Consider the following 27,723-nt stretch of genomic DNA (forward strand, 5'->3'; position numbering starts at 1 on the left):
CTAGCGCGAGTGTGTCTCATGCTTTTTGGAAAACTTCAGAAGTTGCCATATGTTTTCCTGCACGTGTACAGTTTCCAATGCGTGACCGCATAGAGAGCCACTCTAAATGTAATACTGTTTTTTACTTCTGACAAAAAGTCACACTACATCAGCTTCTGGTGTCCTCAGGGCCAGAGAGCGTATAAAGTTGACATGGACATCATTTATGCACCAATCAAGAGGTCGTTTTTATTAACTGGATTTTTTTTTCATTTGTCACACACCATGAATGTTTATACAATGAAGAAAGCCAAACATCGCTGGAAGCAATTGACAAGGATCAACTGGTATTTCTGTACCCTCCCCCTAATACACGTAGCTTTTCTCCATTTTATTCTGCTTTGTTTTACTAATTGTAAAATTCTGTGTCAAGATTGTCACATCTTAAATACAGATAAAGTTGCTAGAGGTACATTATATACACATACAGAAAAATACAAGACTAGTTGCTTTCCACAATATTTAATTTATATGCTACGTTGACTATATGCAACTTGTAAGACAGATTTAAGGGGTACAAGAAACTGTTACTTGTTCTATAATAGTTTGGTCCAATATATTTCAATGTAGTGGTTATTCTCTCCCTCCTTTTAACATGACGTAATACAACATACAACACATGCACAATCATTCACCGGTGAATAAATGGATTAAAAAGACAACACTCAAGCTAACATCTGTACACCCAGAGGTTCAACCAACCATACACAACTAAATAAGGCTATGTTACAGCTATGCAGCATAAATGGTCAACACTGCTGTTCTAAAGTGAGCACCGTATATACACATTTGTATATAAAAAACAGAGGGAATGAAAAAACGTCTGGGATTAGTCAAAAGGTGCCATTCCAAGGCTGTACATAACGTGTGGAAAGAATATTTACAAGACTTGAAAATAAAAAGCTGCAACAGTTTATTGCCAATGCCCTTTATAAACTTTCTCCTACTTTTTATATAGATGCTCTGTTCACCGTCATCTGTGAACTGTCCATATTTCTGGCCCTTTGTAAGATCCCTGCTTAAGAAAATTTCAAAGAAATATGCGCTATGGCTTCGCCGGCATGCCTGTTCTTGTAGCTTTCAACTGTGTAGATATCATACATGTATGATAGGATGTTTTAAAACTACATTGCAACATAAGCTTAAAAAATAAAACTAAAGCAGTGTTTCATTCGTAACTTGTTTTGCTGGGAAAATATATTCCCCTCCTAAGCTTGATAATAAAATAGGCTGCACGATTGAGATTTGCAGCCTAATTCTGAACATGTTTACTTGAAAGTAAGCCATGCTGAACACACTGGGATTTACTTCCTTGTAAATATGCTTTGGATTGCATCCTTTGCCACACTAAAAAAAGCAAACGTGAATGTATCATAACCAAAAACAGTTCTTTGGTGCTCTACAGTCTATAAGGTAAATGAAATGCATTCTACTTGACCATTTTGCTAGCATTTAGATACTAAACTGTGTAAAGTCTCTTAATCAGTGCCTGCCTGGGTTGTTGCTACATAATACCATCAATACTTACCAGCATTGCTTTGAAGACCCAGCGCACAGAGCTTGAAAAAATAACATTCTCGTCCTTCCCAAAATTGGGAATCTGCAATATATTTTATTCTAGATAAAAGTTCAAACAAGTTCACCTGGTCAAAAGTTTCCTTTTGTACATTAAAAATGCCAGCCTATTTATCTGCTGACATCTCAGTAGCAAGGGGTTAAAAAAAGAGAAAAACTAAGAGCTGTGCAGAATGTAAAAAGAAATTGATCCATGCAACTTGTGTTGTCTGACTCAATTTGGAGAGAGAGTTATGGAAGGGAAATAAACAAGACTGTTATACCCCAAACTAAATTTTATATTGGGGGGAAAAAAATCTAGAAATTTGCAGTACATGGCACGTTTTGAGATCTGTGGAGTGTATTTAGGATGCACAATGTTAATGCACTCCCAATAAGATCCTTCCTGATCTGAACAGACCTCCTATTCAAATTCTAGCAACTGTTTTCTGCTCTACCTAAATTCACTTAAACAATTGGTTTAGATGACTGGATACAATGCTGCATTTTGGAGCACTTTTGATATATCCCACACTACACGGACACCCATCTTGATTGGCCTGTTCATTTGTTTACATGGAAATAATGGAAATGTGGAATTAAGATGCTCAGTTACATCCTTCAGGTAATCAATAATATTGAGAGCAGGCTTCAAAATGCTGTGGAGTGAAAGACAGGAAGAGGAAACTTTGTTAAGCCTTTTACTATGCTTATGGCTAGTTAATTTACAGGAACTAGCTTACTGGAAAAGACCTCTCAAAAGTCACACAAATTGGTCCAATTTAAATAGTCTTGCACTGTACCCAACAACTGCCATGATAATAGACTCTAGTAACAGATGTGTTCTCCCTTAGCTTGTTTTTTAAAAAATACTCCAAGCAGATGACTTTATTATTTTCCTTTGTAATAGAGTTTTTAAAAGATTGTCTGCATGTATAATTTTTCTCGGGGGAAGCTGCCTTAACTATTTTCCCCCCCATCTTGTCTGTAACAAACCAAGATCTTCAGCCACCACCTCCTGTATATTATAGTTTAAGACAAAAGAGATGTGGGGATAAAAATTATAGTTCAAGATCTCTTAAATTCTCAGTGCATCCTTGCTTTGTACAAGCCTTGGAAATCTGAAAGCTCACAGAAGTTTTCAGCATCAAAACATTATTGCTTTGGTTCTGTTGCAAACACACAGAATTATGCCACATCTCACATAGTTTAGGAAACACAGAAGATCAGAACAAGATTGGACATTTCACAAAGAAACAAAAGCGCTCTCTCTCTCTCTCATTTAAGTGCAGAATGTGAAACTACTAAGTGCTTCATTTACACTGGATTCGGACACAAGCCTTACTGTAATCCAGATTTTCTATAGTAAAATTATAAATGTAAAAAAGTACACAAATCCTGTTATCGTTGGGAACAAAAAAAAATTTGTTGGCTAGCAGCATGCACAAAATCATGCATTGTCATTTCAAGCAAACTAAATTAAAATGTAATAAATTACTGCTCAAAGCTCATTTAAAAATATTAAGACAATGACAATGAAGGGTTTCAGTGAAATAAAGTATTCACAGCGCAGAAAAGGAAGATTGGTGATGTCAAGTAGAATGAGTTAAGTCTGATTACTGTCAAACAACGTGACAGCAAGTAGCTTGGCCAGCGGTACACAGCAATCCCTCCTTCGGGTTTCGCTGAATATTCACAGATATAGTCTTTTCACACAGAGGTAGTTGGAGCACGTTATTTTTCAAGTTCTTGCTCTTTATCCGTTCTAATTCGTTTGCAGTGTCTGACATCTGATCAGAAAAGAATTTTATACTGCCCAAGGACGAAGCTGGATTTGCATTCCCAGAGGAACTTATGCACATCTTCCACGTGGATTTCTCCTGTACCTTGACGCTGGAAAATGAGATGGTGTTTTGCGGATCAATAATGTATTTAGTGCTACTGTGAATCTGTGAACCTAAGCAGAGGCTCATTAATTTGAGGCTTTCCACCAGGTCGCCCGCGCTTCTTGAAGACAACTGCATTGAATTTCCAGATCCAGCGCACCTGCGAGTGGAACCCGAATTGTTATTCGTGCTTCCACTAGAACTACTGGAAGGACTTCCGCCCCCTTTGTTGTTGTCGCCAGGGCTCGTTTTGTCTACTCCTCCGTTTCCATTGCTTGGTTTTCCTTGTCCGCTGCCGTCTCCCTGATTGCCGGGAGGTCCCTCACTACTATCCCGTCTGTGCCAGGAGTAAGTAAACCCGCTGTCTTTATCGAGACGCCGCCTGCTTTCGGAGTCGTCGTCGCTTGTTTCTGAGCTGCTGCAGCTCGATCCCCGACCCTGGCTTTTCCTTCGGTGGTAGCGCTTGTGCACGGTGCTTGGCGAAGCAATGTTCATTTTTAGACGGCTAAGTTTGGGGGGCAAGTTCTCATCCATGTCAAACTCGTCGTCTGACTCCCCTTCCTCAAAGATCTGATTCAGGACCGGGGCGCTTTTCCGGGAAGTCAGACGGTTTGTAACGGAAGGCTTGCGGCGCAGGACCACTTGGGTTGAAAGGGAGACTGGTTTTTTATCTTCTTCGTCCTCCTCCTCGTCTTCTTCCACCCTAAACAAGCACTTCCGACCGCTAGTTGTAGGTTTTAAGCTCACCGAAGGAACGACGGAAAGTGCTGGTCCTGCTAATTCAGGAATGTCCTCCTTCTTTGATGAATCATTAAGTGCCTTGCTCCGGTGACCATTAAGAACATTTTCAGCACTGCGAGCTGGAGACTGAGGAACGCCTCCATGCGAGAGAGGAGAAGCTGTAAGGTCATCTTCCAAGTCTTGAGGAACATCGATTTTGGTTGGCCATGACTGCCTAAGAGAGGTGCAAAAAAGAGGAAACAAAGGATTTTAGTAAAAGTTTTAAAAGCAAAGCTCCTCTCACTGTAACTTGAAAAAATGTAAGGTGATTTTAAAATTTACCAAGCAGGCAAAGAATTAAATTTGTACATATTGGCCAATATCCAGAGATCTTACCAATTAGTTCTGCACAACTGATGTATCTTTGGGTTGAGGTTTCTCTAGCAATAGCAGCAGCAGCAGCAGCCAGTGGCAAGCCTCTCTGGGGGTTCCCTCCCTGTGAGAAGTGATGTTACAGGGAACCAGGCAGAGGGCCTTCTTGGTAGTAGTGCCGCCGTGCGGAATGTCCTCTCCTCAGATGTCAAGGAAATAAGCAACTATCTGACTTTTAGAAGACATGTGAAGGCAGCCCTGTTTAGGGAAGTTTTAAATGTTTGAAGTTTTATTCTGTTTGTAATGTTCTGTTGAAAGCTGCCCAGAGTGGCTGGGGAAACCCAGCCAGATGGGCGGGGGTAGAATAATTAATAATAATAATTATTATTATTATTTATTGAAGTATTTTCAAAAAGTAATTTGTGATCTGGTATGGCAGTCTGCTGTGTAAAGGGAAAAAGCAGAAAATTCTAATAAGCATGCCCACGCCCAAGATTACAGGATTCCAGTCTTTTTGAATTTGTAGCTGCCCTGGTAAATGCCTTTTTGAATGGAAAGATGCAGTTCTTTTCAATGGCATTTCCATCTGCTTTTTAAAAAATATTAAAGTGTATATCATTTTATGCTGCTCAACCTTAAAAAAAAGATTTCAAGAAGTCACTATCTGATAAGTGGCATAGAATACAAACAAGTCCACTTTTTTAAAAGGCACAATTTTTACTGAAGTTATGAAGACATTCTTGGTTTTAGATGAAGCAAAGTTAAGACAGGAACAGACATTCTTTGCTGCTCTGAATATGCCAAAGTAATACTGGCAAGGCAAATCAAAATTTTAAAAGCAGGTTCCAAAGCTATTGCCATGAATGCCAGAGACTTTCAAAGAAATTGTTCATAACAGTTGCAGGCTGGCAGATCAAAAAAATAGCTAGAAATCAGGCCAATAAGAGCCAAATGCACAAAGTCACTTAACAAAGTGCACAGCAGATATCCCAGTGTCCCCTTGCACACAGAGTGAGACCCAGGTATCAAATAATCCTTGAAAATACATATGTTTGTGGAGTAGTACATTTCCAGTCCAAGCTTCCATGGTTGTGGTAATCATACATTTATATTACACATAATCAGCTTTGCTGAAATTTTTCTCCTAGTAATGTATTTAAACTTTTTATATCCTACATCACTTCTGACTGATGCATTTAACAACTAAGCTAAAAAACTATCTGTCCAATTACTTTTCTTGCCTGTCAATTTCAAGTGTGGTTTTCCAGAATTTGTATCCATGCAGCCTCGTCAAAGCATATTCAGAATGAATATCTCCCACTTTAGCAAAACATGCCTTACTCCCAAGTGTGCAAAGGTTGGCAGCTGCAATATTGGAGTCAAACTAGATGCAATTTTAAACACACTTAAATATTTCCATGCTTACAATTGGCAACATAATCTCTCTCCTGCCCTCATCCCGAACACAACTAAAACTAGTTTGGGACTGCAGGACAAGGGTTATCCTTCGTTTATGGTTTTCCTTCTAAAAATCACCCCCCCCCCAAATTGTAGTTATTTGCTCCAATGTAGTTGTTTTTTTAAAAATTAACAGAGCAAATATAGGCAGAAAGGATGCTATCATCACAAAGGCAGAAGTGTGGCCAGTCCTAACATTTAAAAGCACACAGAAGGCAGGGCACATGAACTTTTGCTGTTTATTGTCTTCCTTTTGACAAGACTTCAATTTCTTAAAATAAGGCCTCCTGCCTTTCATATACTCTCTGATGGAGCTTTTTAAACACAGTGACATATTTCTGGACTTGTTTGTGTTTCTTCTCATTTGCAGTTTACATTTTATTTTAGTCTCTATTGCAGTGGTTTTAAATAGTTCTGCCTTCCTGAAGGGATCTTCCTAATTATACCTTTCAGCTTCTTTAACTATTCCGTTTCTGAAAATACAACTTTCTAGGCAATTTATTTTTTTAACTACCTACTCCTTTCCCACAAGCTCACCAATGGAACTTTGGTATGGGCTTCAGCAGTAACTTCCCATTTACAGTTCCTGACAGAGCCACGATATTGCTAAGTTCTATAACTCAGTGGTAGAGCACACACTTTCTCATGCATGTGCTATGCTCAATCCATGGCATTCCTGGTCTGATGATCTTTAACAGGGAAAGCTTGAAGGATCTCTGTCCAAGATGGCGGAGAGCTCCTGCCAAGTCAGGTTAGACAAAGCTGAGCTAGACACATGTAGTTGTCCTCCACACTCCCAACTTTTCTTAGTCCCAGCTGGCATGGCCAATGGGTGGGGTGATGGACATTGTAGTCCCTCACCATCTACAGGGACACAAGTCTCCATATCTGATCTAACAGGAATGGGATGCACCGATTTCCATCTCTCTCTGAGCTCTCATTCTTCATGGGAAATTCTGCCTGTTGGAATAGGGTGCAGACTCTGCAACACCACCACCACAAAGTGGCTGATTCGTTCTGTGTTACAGTTGTGGCCTGCACTGGGGCAAGCATGAACTCAGATATTCCTTACCTAACATTACCCTGGGTTGTGAATTCAATGATAGAAAGGCTAAGAATGGCGACTTCAGCATGACAGGAGAAAAGAAAACAAACATTTCTCCATGGAACCAATTCTGTGGCTGTGCTGCTGGTGAATAAGCTTCCAGATCCCAACCTGCAGAACAGTTAACAACCTTCAGCCGCAAAATGCCTTCAAAATTACCAACTTAGCTGTGCAGAAGCTGTAGAGCACACAGTATTTTGGCAATGATACACCACAGTAGCATGACAATCTATTTAAAATTATCAAAAAGGTGGGCCCTTTTAAAGAATGTATGATTAAAACTCTTAAATTTAGTACAATTTGAGTACTTTAAATTATTACCTAAACTGAGCTTTGATATTGCTTGGGCTTGCTGATCTGGTTTGTATTTCTTTCTCCTGCTTCTCTCTTAGAATCCGCTCTGCTAGTAAGAAGTAGGTAGCAGTGATGTGATTGTATTTGTTGGTTTCCAGAGCCCTGGGGGAAATAAAATTAAAATGGAACACATCATACATCAACAGTTTTCTGAAACTGGACATGCAGCCAGCACTGCTTACAATGCACCTCAAAGCAAATACTGAACAGTGCCTATAAGTAGAAATTAGTCTTTTGACATATTGACGAATAGCTTTTAGTTTATTAAGAACTGGACAACCTAATGTGGCAAGTTCAATAATCAAACTAGGCTATATTAAGGAAAGCAACCAAAAGCTGAATAGATTTTCCCCAATCACAGTAATTTACTGAATGCCAGTCTATGCTTCAGTAACCTTTTGCAGCTGTCAGATATAACTATACTTTACTTTTACAGATAGTCTGCTCAAACAAAGGAATTCTCTTCTTCCAGTCTAAGCTCCTGATACATACATTTGTGACTATGATTACTGAGATTAGGAGGCTGGGAGTGTCTCCACTGCCTCCCTGCAATGACCTCTCACTGCAGGGAGAGGCAAACCCAGGGAAACAAACTTTGTCAGTGTTGACTGAGACTTTATCAAGTGCTTGCCTTGAAAGCAGGAGAGCAGTCTCATTTAATAGCATGGACTTTCCTCACATTCTCCCCCAACTCAGCTCACGGGAGCATTGTTGCCAGCTAGCCACTGCCTAGCACTACACAGGGGAGAGAGGCAAAGCACCAAAATAAAATCAATTTGCAAACAGGCGATATGTTACATTTAAATCTGCCACTGATCAAGGATCTTCCATAGCCAAACGGACAATGTGTTCATCTATTTAGTCATTAGGCATTAACAGCAGGCTTCTTAGCAGATACAAATTCCTGTTTCAACTGTTTTAAAGCATCCACTTGTTAACTCGGTGGCTTCTGTATTGGGCCTGTCTCCAACATTGCCACTTGAACTATTCAGCAGCTGAACATATAAAGTTAATGTTTGGGTTACAACCAAACATAAAATTTAAAAGCGGTTTACACTAGGAAGAAGCCACATAGTGGAAATACCTACTCCTTTAAGCAACACCCTACACCCCCCATAACCCAGTGTTTCCTTAGCATGGCTAAGGATGTTGGGAGCCAGATACTAGTGCATAAAGAACAGGACATGACTGAACAAGGTGCATGTCATAACCAGGGTGCCTCACTCTCTGGCCTGCTGCTGCATACTCTCCATCCCCAATCAACTAGATATGGGAGAAAAGGAAACTGCTGCTAAGGCCATTGCCCAGAGACCGAGGAAGAAAGAAAACTCAAGCTACTGAATAGAATATGAATGACAATTTGATTATTGGGCTTTACACAGGGCTCCTCTTTGGCCAGACTTGGTAACTTATTTCCAAAAAGTTATTGATATTTTGACATGTTCTGTAAATGAATTAATTTGTCGTGGGCCACTTTAGCTTACAAAGATACATACAAAAGCTTGATAAATCTTGCATCTGAAAATATTCCTCTGAATACCAGTGGGCATAAATCAGGGCAAGTTGGTTGCCTTCAGCTTTACTTTTATGGCTGGAAACAGAACACTGGGCTAAGGTGACATGCACCTGATCCAGAAAAAGATTTTCTTGTGCTCTATACAGAAAATTGTTGTGTAACAACAAAATTGGAATTGCAATCCTGGAATGTAAACACGACAGAAAAGGGTGGCTTACTCTACTATGGTATCTCTGTCTGCGATGTCTCCCAGAACCATTCGCTGTATGATGCTGTTGTGCTCTTCCTCGGATAGATTTTTGTATGAAACCAAAGGAATATTATATTTGGTTGCAGGCGATGGATCAACTCCTTGTAGCCAGGGATGGTTTTCAATTTCTTCCAAAGATGCCCTTCGTTTTGGGTCTCTTTGTAACATTCGTGTGATTAAACTGGGAACAAAGATACAGCTCTATAAGTATGTTAGCACCATCACAGTAGGAAAATGTTCCCCAAGCACCCAAAGGGTGTCATTCCCCAAGTTTAAAAGTTAGTTTCTACACACATCTACAAACAAATTTGAAAGTATGGATGTCTGCTTGCTTGTTTAGATGGCAAACTAGCTTATCTACCGTGACTGTTTCCATGTCTCTCTTGATGCTCCTTACACATACATAATACAAACAGAGGTATGGAAAAAATAAAAACAAAACAATGCATACAGTTGAAGGACAAGACAAAATTAAAACTGCAACTAAGGGGCTCTGAAGCAGTCATAGAATTATGACAAGGTAGAATTGTTTTTGGGATTACTTTCCACTTTTTAGGTTTTTTTACCTGTCTACAGAAGTCACAAAATGGCTATGGACTTGTGTTAAGCAAGTGTCAAATCATAAAAAGCAATCAAAATTACTAAAACCAGAATTGCAATTAAAAAACAAATTATTTCCCCCCAGCTCCAACAGACTTCACAATGTTTATTGAATAGACTTGAGTACTTAAACAGTCTTCTGTTTTATTAACAAATTACTATTCTACAATGGGCCATGTGAATATAGAAAATCACTCAATAAAAAATAGTTTACAGGATTTCACATTTCCAGTTATCAATGTATTCTTCAACTGACAACAGCAGCCAAGTACTGCTGACAGGAGGGCTTTGTGGGCTTTGGCAATGAAAATGGTAAAGGGAGAGAAGGTATTCCTTTAGCTTTGAAAATGTTTCTTATCTGTACATAGACTTTGCATCCATCACACTGATGAAAGTAGATATGCACAGCTTCAAAGCAACCATCAAGTTAATATTTCCCGTTTGGACCTCAGCTTCGAATAAGTTACCCCTCTCCTGTAGAGCATCAACATGCAAACATTTAATGAATGTGATAAAGGGTGATGTTTAAAGAAGCAAACCATTTAAAAAATGAAGAAAAACTTCATATTTATCTAGGGAGCTCAAGGTAATATATATGGTTCTTCTATTTCATTATCATGACAACCCTGTGAGGGTTGAAAGAATAGTTCCTGGACCACAGTCCTGAAGTGAGAATAATGGATGAGCTGGGATTACCTGGGACCTAACCCTGTGCTAGTCCTAACCAATCACCACATTGGTTCTATACTGAATGGTTAGTGTTACGATTTTAATTTCAATACACTATGTTCAACGTTTCACTTACTCTTTACATTCTTTGGACACACGTGATGGCACCGTGTATTTACAGTCCATGATCATTGTCAAAGTTTCGCTGTCATTTGCTTCTTGGAATGGTGGCTGCCCGCATACCAACATATAAAGGATAACTCCCAGGCTCCATATATCTGTAACAAGATTTAAAAAATATTGTACTTGAAAAACAACAACCTATTGCAACCGGCACAGGGGGGGAAATTAGTTTCCTATCATAGTTAATTTGAACCAACATTTTAATTGTTCAAAACTGAGCAGCATAATACCACAAATGCCTTATACACAGAAAGATGAAATGCAGCTTCATATGCTCACTGAAATAAATAGTGGAAATGTGAAGATTATATTCAGCAATGCTGCCAGTTATTACCTTGGTGGGTGCAGATTTAAATTTTTTAGATACTATTGCCCCCTCTCCCCGGATAAATTATTCACCTTTGTTTATATATATAAACACGTCTTTATTGTGCCCTGCATGCAACACACTAACCTAAAAAAAAAATTTAAAAATCAACTATTGGTTGAAAATGGGTATCATGGAAAACTGCTAAAGCATTTAAAACAACAAACAGCTTGAAAATCATCACAATTTTACCATACTAATTTAAGAGCAAAGTTTGTACAGGAAAGAATACAATAGGAGGAAATGCAAACAACATTGTTTATACCCCTGTTGCTAGCCATCAAGTCTAAAGTAAGCAAGATTTTGTTTCCAGGTACCGTCCCATTTCCCTTGGGAACTTAACGGTCATTTTAAGAACTCCCAACATTAGAAGCAGTTGGTGTTTTGTTTTTTTAAGCTTTTCTATTTGTTGCTAGCCTATGTAAATAGCCTGGCAGCATATCTTCACAAAAAATCTGGAACGACGTCAAGTGAAAAAGCACTGTTAGCAAGAATCAATGTTTGTTTCCCTAAAAAGTGGATTTAGAATTGCACAAAATATGTTCAGGAAGAGGATCTGAATGAGAACTGTGCAGGGACATTCTGTGGTTTTAAAAATAAATTCCTTCTCTCAAAATAGGACGCTGTTCTTAAGGACTAGCGGGCTATATGAATTGTGACAGACACACAAATAAGAATGTGTTAAGTGTTGTTGGTCAGCACCTGTGTACCTTCAATGTTACTGAAAAAATCCGATTGAGAAAGAGCTGTTTGAGTACGATTCTTAGAACCATGACAACCAGCCAGTGTATATGCAACTTCCTTACATAACATCAAGTCACTGCCATGGAAACCAAGCCACGTCACTGACTGCCCCTGCCATGCTCATCTCAAATCTAGTGAGGAGACAGCACCAAGACTTGGCTTGTATTTACATATACAGGCAAAAAAAGGACAGCTTTTCTCACACAAAAATACTCCACACAAAAATATTAGGCCACAAATCTCATAGTGAAGGCCTAAAACATTCAGAAATTGCTCCTTGTGAGACCAGATCTTCATGGTTTACAGAAGCTGATAATCACACCGTATTTCTAAGGCGTTTTGAAGCAATTCCAGCATCACAGCAGATGCTTGCCTTCTCAATTTCTAAGTCTCTAAAACAGTGTTTTGCAACCTGTGGGTCATGACCCACAAGTAGTTCACAAAGCCTGAGCAAGGGGGCTGTGGGCTTTATGTAAACCCAAAATAATTGCTGATTTTAATCTGAACTGGTATAATAAACACCTGTTACACCATTTCATTTTGTTAGCCTATTACAATGTTGTGCTGAACTGAACAATGGAAAGGTTTGAGTCTTACATTTTGGGAAGTGAGGTTATCCAAATTTTAAACTGCAATAATTACTTAAATGATTCAAAATGTCATTTTCACATAAAATCAGTATTAAAGCAGTAGAGACAGACAACTACAGATCAGGCTCAACAGTTTCAACTACACTTTTACACAATGTCTTTCCCACGGTCTACGCCACCCCAGCAATCCACTGTGATGATGTTCTCACTCTTTCTTGCCCCCTTCCTTTCTGGTTTGGAGAGGATTTCCTGTCTGTGCTGTTGCTACAGAGCGCTTGGCCTGCAAGTTCGGTTTACTGTTATGCCACTGATGACAGTGCAGGTACAGTTCAGGAAATGAGTTGCACTAAAAAAAGTCACACACAATGACGGGATGACAAGAAATTCAAGATGTTATCATAAAAAGGTTGTGTTGACAGGAAACAAGGCACAACTTTCTTATGAATTCAGAGAAGTTAAGCAATTTAGTGTGGTAGCACCAATTTTGGACTGAACGTAGAACCAAATACCTTGGTTGTCAAACTTAATCCATTCCGGGAGTTATTTCAACTCTCGAAATGGTTCAAAAACCAAGGCACGGCTTCCAATTGGCTGCAGGAGCTTCCTGCACTCAAGCAGAAGGTGCGGAAGACGTTCGGCTTCTGAAAAACGTTCACAAACTGGAACACACACTTCCGGGTTTGTGGTGTTTGGGAGCCGATTTGTTTGGGAGCCAAGCCATTCAACAACCAAGGTACCACTGTATCTCTTATTTTTCATTCCTTTCTCTGCTGCCAAAGCAATGGAACTGAGTTTATAGTTGTCCCAACAAGATTCATTCTATGTGACTTGAACAATCGCTTCAGATCAAAAGTTTTATGGGGCTCTGATACACGTACAAAGCTTGAGGCCCGCTGTCTCATTTATTTTCGTAATTGAAAGTTCTGTACTCAAATTATGCTTCTGGATGCATGAAATATCCACACACACTCTGGAATCTCTAAATGAACTTAATGTAATTTAATGCAGCAATTGGCTAGGATCCAATGCTTGATGTCAGAGGTTGCCCACCAATTTTTGAACTTAATCCTGGAGAAAAGCTGAAAGAAGCTGGATAGCATCCTATTCGGAGTGTATCATACCTAGAGGATGAGGGTGAAAATAATTCTGACAGGACTACTGATTATGTGCTCTTTGGCATACAAACTATAAATCTTAAATGGAGTAGATACACCCCTCCAAAAAATTGCTGTGGGTGGCAATACCAAGCTCCAGAAGTAATTCAGTACAGTCAAACCTCGGTTGTTGAATGTAATCCATTCTGGAAGCCCGTTTAACTTCCAAAATGTTCGACAACTGAGGCACGGCTTCCGATTGGTTGCAAGAGCTTCCTGCATTCATGCAGAAGCTGCATCAGATGTTCAGCTTCTGGAAAATGTTCGAAAACAGGAGCATTTGGGAGCCAAAACGTTCCAAAACAGAGCCATTCAGGAACAGAGGTTTGACTGTACTAAGGACATACTGATACTTCACTGACCAAAATGCTCACAGTGATCTTGAGATGGAGGGTGAAAATCAGGAAACATAGTAACGGATGCCTTCAATTGTAATCACAGAGACTGCTAGATGCATATTCTGGTCACACAAAAATATGCATTTTTCATTAGCCTCAATATAGTGCCCTGGAACAGTCGGTCATGGAATCCACCAAAGGAGGAAAAACTATGGATGCGGCTCAGGACCTGGTAGAAGTTCAAACACTGTTGAAACCAACTGGAACTAGTGACCACAATGCTATAAAATCCAACACGCATAAGTATTCAATTGCCAAAAAATCCAACATAATCACATTTGACTTCAGAATAGTAATATTTTACAAGTCTCCTCATTTTAAAGATTACTATTATTATTTATTAAATTTATATACTGCCCCTATCTAAGAAATGCATACCACAGCAGCAAACAATACCCCTCCCCCCCGTGCGCGCACACAGTTTAAAAGGCCATAGATTGGCCAATTAAACAAAGTTGAAAGGGTAAGTCAAGAGGATAAAATCTTCCCACAAAGCCACAACAATTGCTCAGCTAGAATGTATTCAGTTTATCGGAAAAGATACCACTAAATCCAAGGATGCCAATGTTGTTAAAGAAACAAGCGCCAAGGAAGCTATTAGAAGCAAGAATGCTTCACTCAGAAAACTGAGGTTTTGCCCAAATGATAATATGGAACACAAATTTGAACACAAGCAGACAATAAAGGGTGCCTAAAAAGAATTTGAGGTGCACATCACTAAAAACATTCAGATCGACAATCATAATGTCTTTAAATAAATTAGATGCACAAAACTTAAGCTACTGTCTTAAAAAAGCAAGACACAAACTAGGTAGGCACTTGAACAATGGATGAAGAAGTGATGAGGTGTGCTGAAAGGAACATAAGGAAACTACAGAAAATCTGAATGAATTATCTGTATAGTCGTACCTCGGAAGTCCAACGCCTTGCAAATCGAACGTTTCGGCTCCCAAACACTGCAAACCTGGAAGTGATTGTTCTGGTTTGCGAACGTTCTTTGGAACCCAAACGTCCGACGTGGCTTCCACAAATTCTGATTGACTGCAGGAGCTTCAAAGGTGACTAGAAACTGTTTTGGCGCCCTACAACCCAGGTTCAAGGTGCTGTGTGGAGTCTTGCTTTTCTTTCCCAGTTTTGAATGCTGCTAGCAGCATTTACTCCATCAGACTGCAGCAAGAGTGAGATATAGGAAAGCACACTCTGATCACTTTTGCTGAGACCAGTTTGCCTCCTAGTTTCCATTGTGGCTGATCAGTATATAAACCACTTTGTTAACTTTTAAGAAACAGCTCCTGAGTGCCCTTGTTCTTCTCTCCTCATCTCCTTCTTTATGCGGTGTTTTTTAGATTGTAACTCTGAAGGCAGGAACCTTGTTTATATTGAAGCCTTTTGGGCTTAAGAGCAGGGTAAAAAAATCCCAATAAATACCGTATTTTTCCGTGTATAAGACTAGGTTTTCCCCCTAAAAATAATGTCAAAAATTGGGGGGTGTCTTATAGATGGAAAAATATGGTACATATTCCTAAAGGTCCTGTTTTTCTTAAAGAATCTAATTACAGAAGACCATCACACAATTGTAAAGGCTCATATTTGGAGCTCACTTAGAGAGAGAGAGAGAGAGAGAGAGAGAGAGAGAGAGAGAGAGAGAGAGAGACTCTTGCTGTTATCTCTCTGGCTTTCAATAAACTATGTTTGAACTCTTAAACTTCCATTTATGGTTTGTTGATTAGTACAGTGATTGACTACTTGATGTAGAGCCAATGTGCTAATAAAAAGTATCTATTTGCAGAAGGGTACAAACATTTAACTCTAGGTACTGATATGTCCTACCTCCTATCAAGGAAATGACCAAGCTATTCCCCCCCCCAAAAAATCATTCTACATCTACCCCCATTCCATAGTGTTCCAAGGACCTGTGCTGATATAGAAGATATACAAAGTAACATAGCTGTATGAGGTAAGGCTGAAAGGCAATGCAATGTCTTTTTAACCAACCCAAAAGTCAATCCTTCCCAAAGAGAAAACTACCTTTTTTAACTACCTAGTAAAAAGCAATAATCAAATTTTCAAAATTTGAAGCCGCATCTATTTTTTTAAAAATCAACTTCTAATTTGCTACCATATAAGCATCTCTATTCTTTTTCCTCTTCTATTTTTCTTTAAAACAAACAAATGAAGCTGCACCCTTAGCTCCACCCCTGTTTCCTCTTGCTGTGTTGTAGCATTATTTTCGTGTTAGTTTTAGTCTCTAAGGGCATTGGTCTTCAAACATACAATGATCTATCAGTTGAAGACCAATGCCCTTAGAGACTAAAACTAGAATGAAAATAATGCTACAACACAGCAAGAGGAAACAGGGATGGAGTCAAACTGGAGTAACTGGTAACTTTTATTCCTTTACTGCTGAAGAAAGAGCCTGAGACAAGTGCAGAATAACCATTTCCACATGGAAGTTTAGAATGTTAGACATCTAGCTAACTAGTCAACGTAGTAAATTACACTAAGATATAATTAAAACACCTAAATTCTTCCTGCATAATTTACGCACCCAATTATAAACAGTTCATGCAGGTGCCTCACCCTTCCTAAGTTCAAAATTTACAGCAGGGCAATGCCTTAATAAGGAGCAACTAGAATAGAAAAAAATAGTGAGTTCTCCAGGCTCACTGGAGTTCTCCAGTGCTGAGTTCTCCAGGCTGAAAATTAAGCAAATGGCTTGGCTCTTGAGGCTGATGTTAAGCAAATGATTCAATAGCATCCAAAATTGGAAGCAGAAGCACATAACTCCCAAACCCAAGTCTCCTCTTCAGATAAAAGGTAATGGCTTCTAATCACTATGTATATTACCCAAATTGGCTTCTATCAATCTTTACCAATGTAAAATGTATGTCGGCTCTCTCCCTTACAAGGGACCTCTGTTTCCATCTTTGTGGGAGAAAGATTTGAGTAAATGTCAGATTTTATATCTCCAAAATCTGGGGGAACGGCCACTGGTGTTTGTGCCAGCAGCCTCTGCATCCAGAAATCATTTTACATCTAGAAGGTATTAATCTGCTTCAATGCCATTGGTGTTTCATTTAAAGAATCTTACAAACTGCAGTCTTTTGGGCTCCAACATGTCCAGCTGTCTCTCCCCTTCCCCCAGGAAAACGCAAAAGTTTGTTTACTGTTTTGAGACATTTTAATTGGTCCTATTATGTTACTGTGATTTTTATATTTTCTTCTAATAGATCAACACGCCTACATACATCCCTTATATGTTTTTACTCTTTGGTTCTAGAGAAAAGTAAATATATTTCTATTTGGAGGCATCCCACATTCATCTAACCAGAAGCTCTGATAAATATGTCCCAACACTGTTTGCTGTAAAATGTACTCTGTTCACACCACCGCCTCCACAAGGATAAAACCGGAAAGAGCCATCGGTTGTACTGTACTTTCCCCACATACAGTGGTACCTCGGGTTACAGATGCTTCAGGTTACGGACTCCGCTAACCCAGAAATAGTACCTTGGGTTAAGAACTTTGCTTCAGGATGAGAACAGAAATCACGCGACGGCAGCAGGAGGCCCCCATTAGCTAAAGTGGTACCTCAGTTTAAGAACAGTTTCAGGTTAAGAATGGACCTTCAGAATGAATTCTCACATGTACATAGGGGCTACATTGTTTTAAACAATGTAACAGTAAATGCTGACGCAGACATGCACCAGCAGAAATATCTAAAAGGAAAAGCCTTAAATGTATCTTAATCCTTATTCAATCAAGCTGTAACGCGTCATGACTCAACTGATATTTCCCTTTCTAGCAAGTAAGTCCTGTTTGGGATTTATACAGGCAAGTTAAATATTCACAAATCCAGCATTTATCATAAATGTTTTTATGAAGAAATATTGATATGCTGCTCATCTACATTTTCTGCATGCATGTGCACAGAAACACGCAATTAACTTGGAAATGTACAAATTAGTTTCTCATGAACCTCCCAATACAGGTCCAGCAAGAAGTCAATGGAAGTTATGGGCATCTATAATGAACTAGGCTTAGTTTCATCACTGTGCTTAATTTCATTTACATTTCTCTAGTTGGCTCCTGCCAACCCACACATTGACACCAATGGGAACAAAAAACAAACAAACAGAATTTCAAGAAGCCTATCCATTTCCTGCATCTTCAGAAGTTAGCTGAGAAATACTAGGAAAACATCAATTAGAACAAACAATTATCTAATATAATTCAGTTACTATATGAAATTAGCCTATTGCATAGCCACGTGAAGGACACTGAATGTCAGGTGTACAACCACCCCCCCCCGGTGGTATTCTGGTGTTTTCAGGCCTGATCAACATCTAATTCTGTTTTCTAAAGTCACTAGCAGAGATCTGAAGCACCTCTTATGTATCTTAGGGCAAACACATTTAGTGACATCAAATGGACATTTACTTGTCAGAAACAACCCTGCCTTGGGCACCCTGCTTAACGTATTTTCTTCATATAACACAAGGCTTATAAATATGTTCCTACGTTACAACTATAGGGTGCCAACAGATTGTGATAACTTGAGAATACACTCCCTGCAGGCATTGACTGCCAATTCTTGCATCCACTGAAATGATTACAGCTGTCCAATATCATCCTCGTGTATTTGATGTTATCCTGTTCATAAAAGGAAGTATCACAGTTTGAGGGGGAAACAAACATTTATTTGAGAAGACACTGGATGAATACAGGAGACCATTTACCAAACACTCTGTGCTACTGCTATGAACAAGAAAGCCTAACTATGTTCCTAATACTGATAGGAAACGCAGATATGTGGCAATTCTCTGCATCATGAGAGCAAATGTGGCTGTATGTACACCACTTGATAAATTGCTGTCAGTATTCACATGCTCAATATGGTCTACACTGACTTATGGGCATTTTTCCCAGCGCTATCTGGAGATGCCAAGGATTGAACCTGGGAGATTTTCATGCATGGGCTCTACCACTAAACCACAGCCCTTCCTTTAGTATAGCTTGTCATAATTTAGATCTCTTAGTTCTAGCTGGAAACCTTCGGGCACTTGTATTTCTAGTGTAAATTTCTCCAAACAAACCATGTTCATTATCAAGGATGCACAAATACTCCTATCCAAAAAACTACCAACAAGCCTAACTGCATCAACTCCAAACTAGAAGGCACTGGACTAGATAGTATGTTAAAACATAAACAGCATAATGAAGAGCTACACAGGGACCTTTGCGGACTTTCATCTTCCTACTGTATTTCTAAATATTTACTTCCAATGGCAGCTTGCTCTGAAACAAAATATTTTATGCAATAAAAGTGACTTTAGTTTGCTCTTAATTCATTGACTTACCTACTGCAGGTGCATCATACTCATCACCAAGTAGAATTTCTGGAGCAGAATATGCAAGAGAACCACAACTTGTTGTGAGTTTTTTCCCAGGCTGGAATTTGTTGCTGAAGCCAAAATCAGTCAATTTCACAAGTCCTTGTTTTTCAAAGAAGACAACATTCTCCGGTTTTAAGTCTCTGTGAACTACATGCAGTTTATGGCAGTAGGATATAGCATGAACAATCTGAGCAAAGTACTTCTTTGCCAGATCTTCGTTAAGCCCTTCTTCGTGTTTCATGATGTAATCAAACATATCTCCTCCATCACCAAGTTCCAAGATTAGGTAAAGTTTGGTCTGGGTGTCAATAACTTCATACAGGCGAACAATATTAGGATGCTGCACTAGTTTCATGCATCTAACTTCTTGGAATAGATGTCCTGTTGCTAGAGTATCTAGCTTGGTCTTGTCAATAACTTTCACCGCTACTTTTTCACCTGTAAAAACGTGTCTGGCAAGTTTGACCACAGCAAAATGCCCTCTCCCCAGGGTTTTATCCAAATCATACAGTCCAGCAATTTTTCCATCATACCCTCGCTTGAAACCAGCCATACTGCTTGAAGTAGTAATGCTGAAACTTTTTAAAAATTTTGTCTTCTCATATGAAAGTATTTGAAACAGATGCACAACCCATTTTCACTGCCAAACGTACCTAGAAGTCAAAAAGAATTTTTTTATAGAATATACATTTACTTAAGATAAGAAGAATAAGATTTCACCTACTCTAAAAGCTGGCCTTTGGTCCAGAAAACAGGTTTAAAAATACTTTCTTGTAGGAGAATTGGAATAGCTGTGTCTAAACTCTAAAAACGTATAAGATATGCTGTAGAGTTTTGCAAAGCACTTCAGAGTAGTTAGTTCAGTACATAAGTACAAATTTATTTCAGGAATGAAGAAAAAAAGAATACCAAAAAAAGGATTTCTTCCTGGGACTGCCTGTGCCTAAAATATGCATTAAATGGGAAGAATGATGAAACTGCTGTAAGCTAATCTAAGCAAAGACATTATTCACATACAGTATTGCCATTCATTATTTAATGAGGGCAGCATAACATTAAGATCTGTGGTACCTAACATACAATTAGACCATTCAAAATAAAAAATACCATGTAGTTACCACCACCTCAATAGTTGCTTCAAGCAACATCTACATGCTTGACCCATGTGGTTATGTACTATGCTAGTGAAGCATCTGCAAAGTAAAAATGTCATCAGTATGATATGCAATCATATAATTCATCACATTATATGGAGGTGATGCTACAGGCAATGTGCAAATGAAGTTTTAGGAAAGCTCTAATGCTGAGAGTTGGAGGAAAATAATGATCGCTCTATAGGGCTAGTGCCATCTGATTGGAAATGGGAAAATATAGTTCATCCATGCATTAAGATGTATGAAACTTTGGGTATCTTCCAACCAAACAATAGGTACTTATACTTCAAGAATTCAAGTATACTTCAACATCTGAGAAAACCTTGGAAGAAACTAACTCTAGTTTTTCCAAGCACAGCAGCTACATCAAAAGTGATTTCACTAAAAAATGACTCTTGATGTTGCATGGCTAACTATACCTCTAATATATTTCTGCAAGAGCCAGCATCTGTCTGTCTATGGTAATCATTTTACAATGCTGTACAAGGCCCTCCTTGGTAATGAAACACCACAATGTGACTTTCCAATGTACAGAGTGTGTGGGCCACAATCATGTCTAGAGTGTATAACCGTCACAAGTAGTATTGGCTAGTTCTGCTGGCAGTCATTCAATTTTCCAGGCTTATTTAAAAACACTTTTTTTTTCAATGAACGTCCTCAACATCACTGTCAGTAGCAATTAATGGCATTGCATTTAAAACTCTAGCCTCACTTTTCCAAATCATTCCCAATGTTTCTTCGAATTCTATAATTCCATGTTTCTAATATGTTAGTGTACAACTTTCAGAACTCCATGGAAGTGCAGAGTCTCTTCACAGAAAATGCTTGTTCCCAACCACTGTAAGCACCCTTAACCTGCAAATACAGGGATATCATTTGGAAAAAAATCTCTCTTTTTTGTATTCTTGATACCAGAATATAAAATTCATTCACAGTACATTTTTATTTAAAAGTATATATGCATGCTTTCTTTACTAATTCCTCATTACAATACAAGAGCTCAGCAAACAGGAAAGGATCTCAGTTGAATGTATTAAGGGAGCAGTCAAAAAACATGCATACACATTTCATGACATATGGACTGCATTCGGACACAATATGAAACCATGGTTTACCATTATGAGAATAAACTGCAGCGAGCCTCAAATCTGCATACTTTCCCCTTTAGCATGACCATGAAGAGATCAGGAGTTACTGTTTTATATAACAGTTTAGCAGGCCATCTGAACTCTACCTTTGGTTAATCTAAACTATAGTTAGTTGAAACAAGCCAGTTTCATAAACTGGTTTGAGGTACAGTTTATTCAAGGTACAGTTTATTCAGGTTCAGACAAAACAACAAGTTGCAGCTAATCTAAAATAGAGGTGAATGCATCCATACTGCTTCACACGGCCTCACTAGAGAAGGGGTGTGTAATGAAACTGAAGGTATATTTCAGTTTGCTCTCATATAAGCCTAAAACATGCCTTAGCAAAAAATCCAAATCAATCCATTGTGCACATTTTGTAAAATCAAAATGTAAAGCATAATATTGTTACACTAGCAAAACTGCTTGGAAATCATGATATAACTGCAATACCTCCAGAGGAATTTCACAAGCACTGCAGTGAAGTAATTTTAAAAAAACTACATTTGAATAAATCAGAAATGAAATCTACCAACCATGGTACTGCCCTCTCCAAAGGTATCATCTTATCTATGCTTTGCTCATGTAGTTTCAATTTTTCCTCATGTTTTCCATAGATTCATCTGCTGATACTTCCATATCCAGTTCTGAGGAAAGATTCGCATTCTTCTTCCCTTATTCCCTAAGGGGGAAAAAATACTTAAGTTCTCTTCAGGAATTATATAGCTAACATACAATCAAATGTGTGCATAAATCTCACAGAACTCAGTGGTATTTATTGTGCGCATAGACTACCACCCCAAAGATCAAATGGACCAATAAAAAGAGTGGGTCAAATGTTGACATCCTGAGTAATAAATATCATGGATGAATTCAGGAGCTTATCCCAACACTCAGCCTGTACAAACCTTTAAAGTTTAATACACCTACAGTAGTTTTCTATATTGCTGTCTTCCAAGTACTGTTTTAATGCTTTGAAGAATTATGGGACATGGTGTCTGACTTCAGTTGATGCAATATTAGGTTTAAATATTACAGTTGCTTTGCGTGACGGTTCCAAAAAGAAGCAGTAATCAACCAAAGATAGAAAATTTGCAAGGTTAACAGTCCTTAGTTCTGGCACATTTTCTAATCTTAAGATATACCACTACTACACCCACCTATGGTGCATAATAACTGCCTCTAGATGAACAGAAAGGAGAGCTTTTTTGCAAGTTGGTAGAAAATGAGTCATTTACAAGAGCTACAAGCTGCTTACACTTGTATACATGGGCAGGTGGACTAGTAAAAAATTGTGATCCACTAACTTGTATTTGTACAACTGGTACAAAATTTCTCTTATAATGGCATTTTTGCCTTTACTAATTTCTTTTTCTAGTATATTGTGAATGATAATAAAGTCTGAGTAACCTCACTGCAGAATCAGGCTAAATAATCAGCTGCAAACACACAATGGATAACTTCTTCATGATGTGTGACAAGTTCTGTATATCTACCATGTACAACTTATTCCTGCCATTACTCAAAATTCTTAGTAAGATGTCAGCACCAAACAGATGTGGCATGGGAAATATATGGTTAGGATCCCTCATAGTTTTACAAAGTATTAACAAGTCATGGGGGGGGGGGGGAGAAGGGACTTTGATCATGACTTGCAGTGATGCGGGATGGACTCAACTGTTTTCCATCTACACTTTTTCTTCATCTGGCTTCCCCTCCTAAAGTACCTGCCAATTCACCCCTCAGGGATAAAGAACCAAGGGGTCAATTCAGATAGGGTTCAAATGATACAGAGGAAAGGGTTAAACACACAACTCAAGTGTCACAACCCTGACCCAAATCCCCCACTGAGTCTTTTTAAATAAAGCCAAAAATTCCAACCACAGAATTCCTGCATCACATCTGTTTTAGACTGTTGTTTCAAACCATGAATTCACTAACTGGATCCACCCCACATTTTGTTGTGACATTATCTAGATGAACTGTGTGAATGGAACTATTAAAGAAAGAAAATCTCAAAACTACTGTCATCTTCTATTGTCCTGCTCCCAAGCCTTGACCCATTTAAAGTGTCTTCAAAGCACTTCATACAGAAAATCCAATAAGCTGTATTGAATGAATTTTTGCATTACTTTTATACACGGAGATGACTCTGCAACCTATTTCCACAGAACAAGTGTACAATTGAACAGGTACACCAACAAAATCAGGTCTTTAAAAGGTGGGTTAAAAGTATTGCCCTCTTCCTTAATTGTGAGAAAGAACAAGGGGGACCAGAAAGTCACTTGGTGAAGTCCTAAGTTTCAACAAGTAGGGTAACAAAGCAGTGTATTACAGCAGTGTGCATAGGGGACAAGCAGTAGCACAAAGGTTTTGGAAGAAGCACATTTTACCCCGTCACTTGGAAGTTTACCACAGGCAACTGCTTAATTAGAAGCTTGCTCTACAGGTTTTATGCAATTTCAATGTTAATAAAAAATACACAAAGGCATGTGTGTGTCAAACATTATTAGGCACCTTAAGTGCTTGTTAAGGCATTCTTTTATTGTGCACAATATGATCTTGTACATCTTACTCACCATCATTTCACAGAAAGGCGGAAGACAAATGACCTGCCCCATAAAGTCTCTCTAATAACTTAAGTATCCAACCCCAAATAATGCAGGATGGAGACAATACAATGGGAAACAGAACTGTGAAATGAATTTGGGAATGGGGAGAAAGAATACCATGAAGGTACCTCTCTCTTGCGCTTGTGTGAAATAAGCAACGAAAGATATAAAGGTGACATCAGGCACAACAGAGAGCATGGTATGAAATAGTGGTGCAAACAGGCATACAGATATTGTTTCTAGAGCACTGGAAGGCCAGAGGTGCAAGCTGATAAAATTAAATTCCAGTGCAGAAGAGCTAGTGGAATTATCAGAACACAAAGCCCCTTGTCAAAAAGTGATTTCTGAGCATTCCAGACTGACTCAAAGAAAGGACACTACTGCAATCTCTACTTATCCCTTTAAAATATCAGTGATGGGTGCCTTTTTTTCTAGTCAGTAGATTTAATTAGGAAGTATGACCTGGTTGCCTAAACATTTCAGTAAAGTTAACTGTGGCTCTAAATCTTCTATTAAACAAAATTCTATATCACTAAAGCTATATTGGCATTTATTTATCTGGGGAACTAAAAGGAATTTGTTCAACCATTCAGGCATTATTTCAACCAATAGCTGTTCCAGTTCTTCCAGTTCAATACCTTCATCAGGTACTCTACAAAAACAAGCAGTGTACAAAATGCATGGTTACATTTCTTCTCTTTAGATACTGTATGATAACCATTGAATATGTCACACAAAAAGCAAAAATGTACATTTCTGGGAGAAATTATCAATGTGAAAAATGACAATGCATCATCACTATTCATCTTACTCCATGGGGCAACAATATTAGTGGCAAATGATGCAAAACTTATCCAATTTTAATACTCATCAGTGTGTTTCCTTAGTGGAGACTTTCTACGTGTTTTCTATAGCTTGGGAAAGGAATTGAAAATGCATACTTCAAAACTCTTGCCTTTTCTCATTTTCTACACCAATTATCTATTGTTATGAATTCCCAAAAACTGCCATATAAACACAGCAGCCTAAATGAGTAAGAGTGGCTGCACTAGAGGGCAGGCTTTAAACAGATCTGGACTCACATTCTTTAAAAAGAATTCATATCTATACTAGCAGACTGTAGCAAAGCCATATTTAAAGCTCTAACTACCTTAGTAGCCAAATAGATTATTTCCAGTCCCTAAATATATAACAGCAAGCTTCAAAATACAAGCCACATGAAGCTTCTCCTTCAATTTATTTATTTAAAAGATTTCAATGCTGCCTTCTAATGATACTCCCCTCCCAAAGTGGCTTCCATACAGTACTTCCAGGGTCTACTCAAGAAACAAGGCATTAATAACAAAACAATTCATAATATTGCACATACTGATAAAGGACCTTACTGAAATTAATCATGGTAAATTTCCATCATTCTGGTCAATACAGTGGTTTTCCTTTCAACCATTCAGTGCTATAATCATTCTCAGTGAGACAAATACCATGTCTTTCTACCTACCTGCTCCGTTACTGCTAACAGCCCAAGAGGGGAGAAACGTATTTTAAACAACAAAACCCCCACAGCTTTGGTGCCTGTGTTGGCATATAAAGCAGAAGTTGATACAGCTTAGAAAAAATGGCTGTTTGCCAAAGAGATCATCAATGCCATAATGTGTTTTCGGCATGACAACCCGATGCAAAAAAGCCCTTCCACGGGGGGAGGGAAAGGATGCCAAGCTCTTTCCTTTGTGGCAGATACACTCTGCAGCATCGGGGGGGGGGGGGAGGCGGCCACATTAAACGCTCCGGACAAACCTGTTGGCTCCGTCTCCGGCTTGCAGAAATAAGATGCACCGTCATCCCCACCCCCAACCAACCACCACCAAACAGGTCTGCAGCTCGGGTGCAAGAACTTCTCGGCCACCCCGTAAGCCTGAGGAATATATAGCCGTGAGGAGGGATCCAGGGATCTGCTCGCTCTCCTCGATACTGCAGGGGATTTGGAGGGGAAGGGAGGGAAAAAGAAGAGCGCTGGCGACGTCCAAGAAAGGAGGGAGGGGGGTGTTTTGAACTCAGCTCCAGCCTGCTTTCCAGAAGCGGCTTGGCAAGGAGGTGGAAATGCCGGATGCGTAGCATTGCCAAGCCTCGCCGCCGCCTCCCTCCAGCGTACCTGATACTCCATCCCGCCACTCTCTCTCTTTCTCCGCTCGCCGTTCAGACGTGCACATGAAACACGCACACGCAGCGCTCCATCTTTCGCGCACGCGCACTCACGCCCCTTCCCCCAACCTGTCGCACGGAGGGCGCGCGCGGATGCGATGGAGACGGAGACACGGAGGGCGGACGGGGCTCCGCGGGGACCCAAAACCGCGGGGCTGGGCCTTCTGCGTCCATTCCTTTTCCTGAGGAGAGCGGCGCGGCCCCAGCGCCTCATACCTCGGCGCCCCTCAGCAACTTACTCCCGGGCGTCGGCGCCGGCCGCCGGCCGCGGCCCTCGGCTCCCTTCCCCAGCGCCGCATGGACAGCGGCGGCGGCTTCTTCTTCGGCTTCTCCTCCTCAGCGAAGGTACCACACGCGCCGGAGGGGCGAGGCGAGCGGCCTCCGCCTGAGCGAACGAGCGGACGGAAACGGTCTTCTCCTCCTCCTGCGGCTCGCGCCGCTCTCGTCCTGTGAGGGAGGCTCGCTCCCGAGCGCGCGCTCGCGCTCGCGCACACACAGACCCAACGGACCTCCGCCGCGTTCCCGCGACGTCACCGCGACCAACCGCGGCTCGCGCTCTCCGTCGGCGGGGAGGGGAAAGAGGCGAAAGAGAAAGAGGCCGCTGCTGCGCGTGCGCGGAAGGTGCGGCGGGAGGGAGGGAGGAGGAGGAGGGAGGAGCCGGCCAATAAGGGCCTAGCGTCGTCGCCTCGGATTGGAGGGCGGCCGGGGGCGGGGCTGAGGGGAACGAGGACGGCCGTGGCCTGGCTAGTAAGCTGCCAGTACCCAGGTGCCTCCGGAAGCGTTGCTAGGATGCTCCCGAAGCAACTGCGTTCATTTGTTTATTTGCATTTGTACGCCGCTTGGTTAAAAATAAATAAAATCAAAGCGGTTTACAAAAAAGGGCAAAAATCAGGGGGAAGGGGGGAATCCACAGCCCGCCTCTATTATGCTTTCCTATTTGTTGGAAGCAATAATAATAATAATAATAATAATAATAATAATAATTTTATTAAATTTATTATAATTTAAAGGATTATTATTATTAATTTAAAGGGTACAAAAGTTAAACAGGTTAAACTTACCTCAGCTTTCTGAAGCATCTGTGCAGGCTTGTCAAAACGGGGATTTTATTATCTTTTGTATATAATTTTTATTAAATTTTCTGTTTTACAATTTAAAATACTCATTTTTACATCCTTAAGATATTGATGACTTCCTTTCTTCTCTTTCCATGGTTCCTTTTACATATAATAAATCCCTGCATATTTTACAAAAAATAAGCCATTCAGTATTCCAT

At 39.7% G+C, this 27,723-nt stretch overlaps 1 protein-coding gene across 4 annotated transcripts; it reads right to left on the minus strand.

Moving 5' to 3' along the window:
- Positions 1 to 202: 202 nt before the first annotated feature.
- On the minus strand, positions 203 to 27,003 carry SNRK (SNF related kinase). Of its 4 annotated transcripts, none has more exons than XM_053410580.1 (7): positions 26,687 to 27,003; positions 22,173 to 22,318; positions 19,320 to 20,008; positions 10,660 to 10,801; positions 9,223 to 9,435; positions 7,456 to 7,590; positions 203 to 4,434 (listed from the first exon to the last, which is right to left on the minus strand). In XM_053410580.1, the coding sequence occupies exons 3-7, from the start codon at positions 19,906 to 19,908 to the stop codon at positions 3,216 to 3,218; spliced, it is 2,298 nt and encodes a 765-aa protein (XP_053266555.1). In that variant the 5' UTR covers positions 19,909 to 20,008; positions 22,173 to 22,318; positions 26,687 to 27,003; the 3' UTR covers positions 203 to 3,215. The 4 variants fall into 4 exon arrangements, with proteins under 4 accessions (XP_053266555.1, XP_053266556.1, XP_053266557.1 ...); XM_053410581.1 differs by having other exon boundaries at positions 26,664 to 27,003; XM_053410582.1 differs by lacking the exon at positions 26,687 to 27,003 and adding an exon at positions 26,398 to 26,632.
- Positions 27,004 to 27,723: the final 720 nt, after the last annotated feature.

This window comes from Podarcis raffonei, chromosome 12, assembly GCF_027172205.1.
Source record: "Podarcis raffonei isolate rPodRaf1 chromosome 12, rPodRaf1.pri, whole genome shotgun sequence".
Classification (NCBI taxonomy): domain Eukaryota; kingdom Metazoa; phylum Chordata; class Lepidosauria; order Squamata; family Lacertidae; genus Podarcis; species Podarcis raffonei.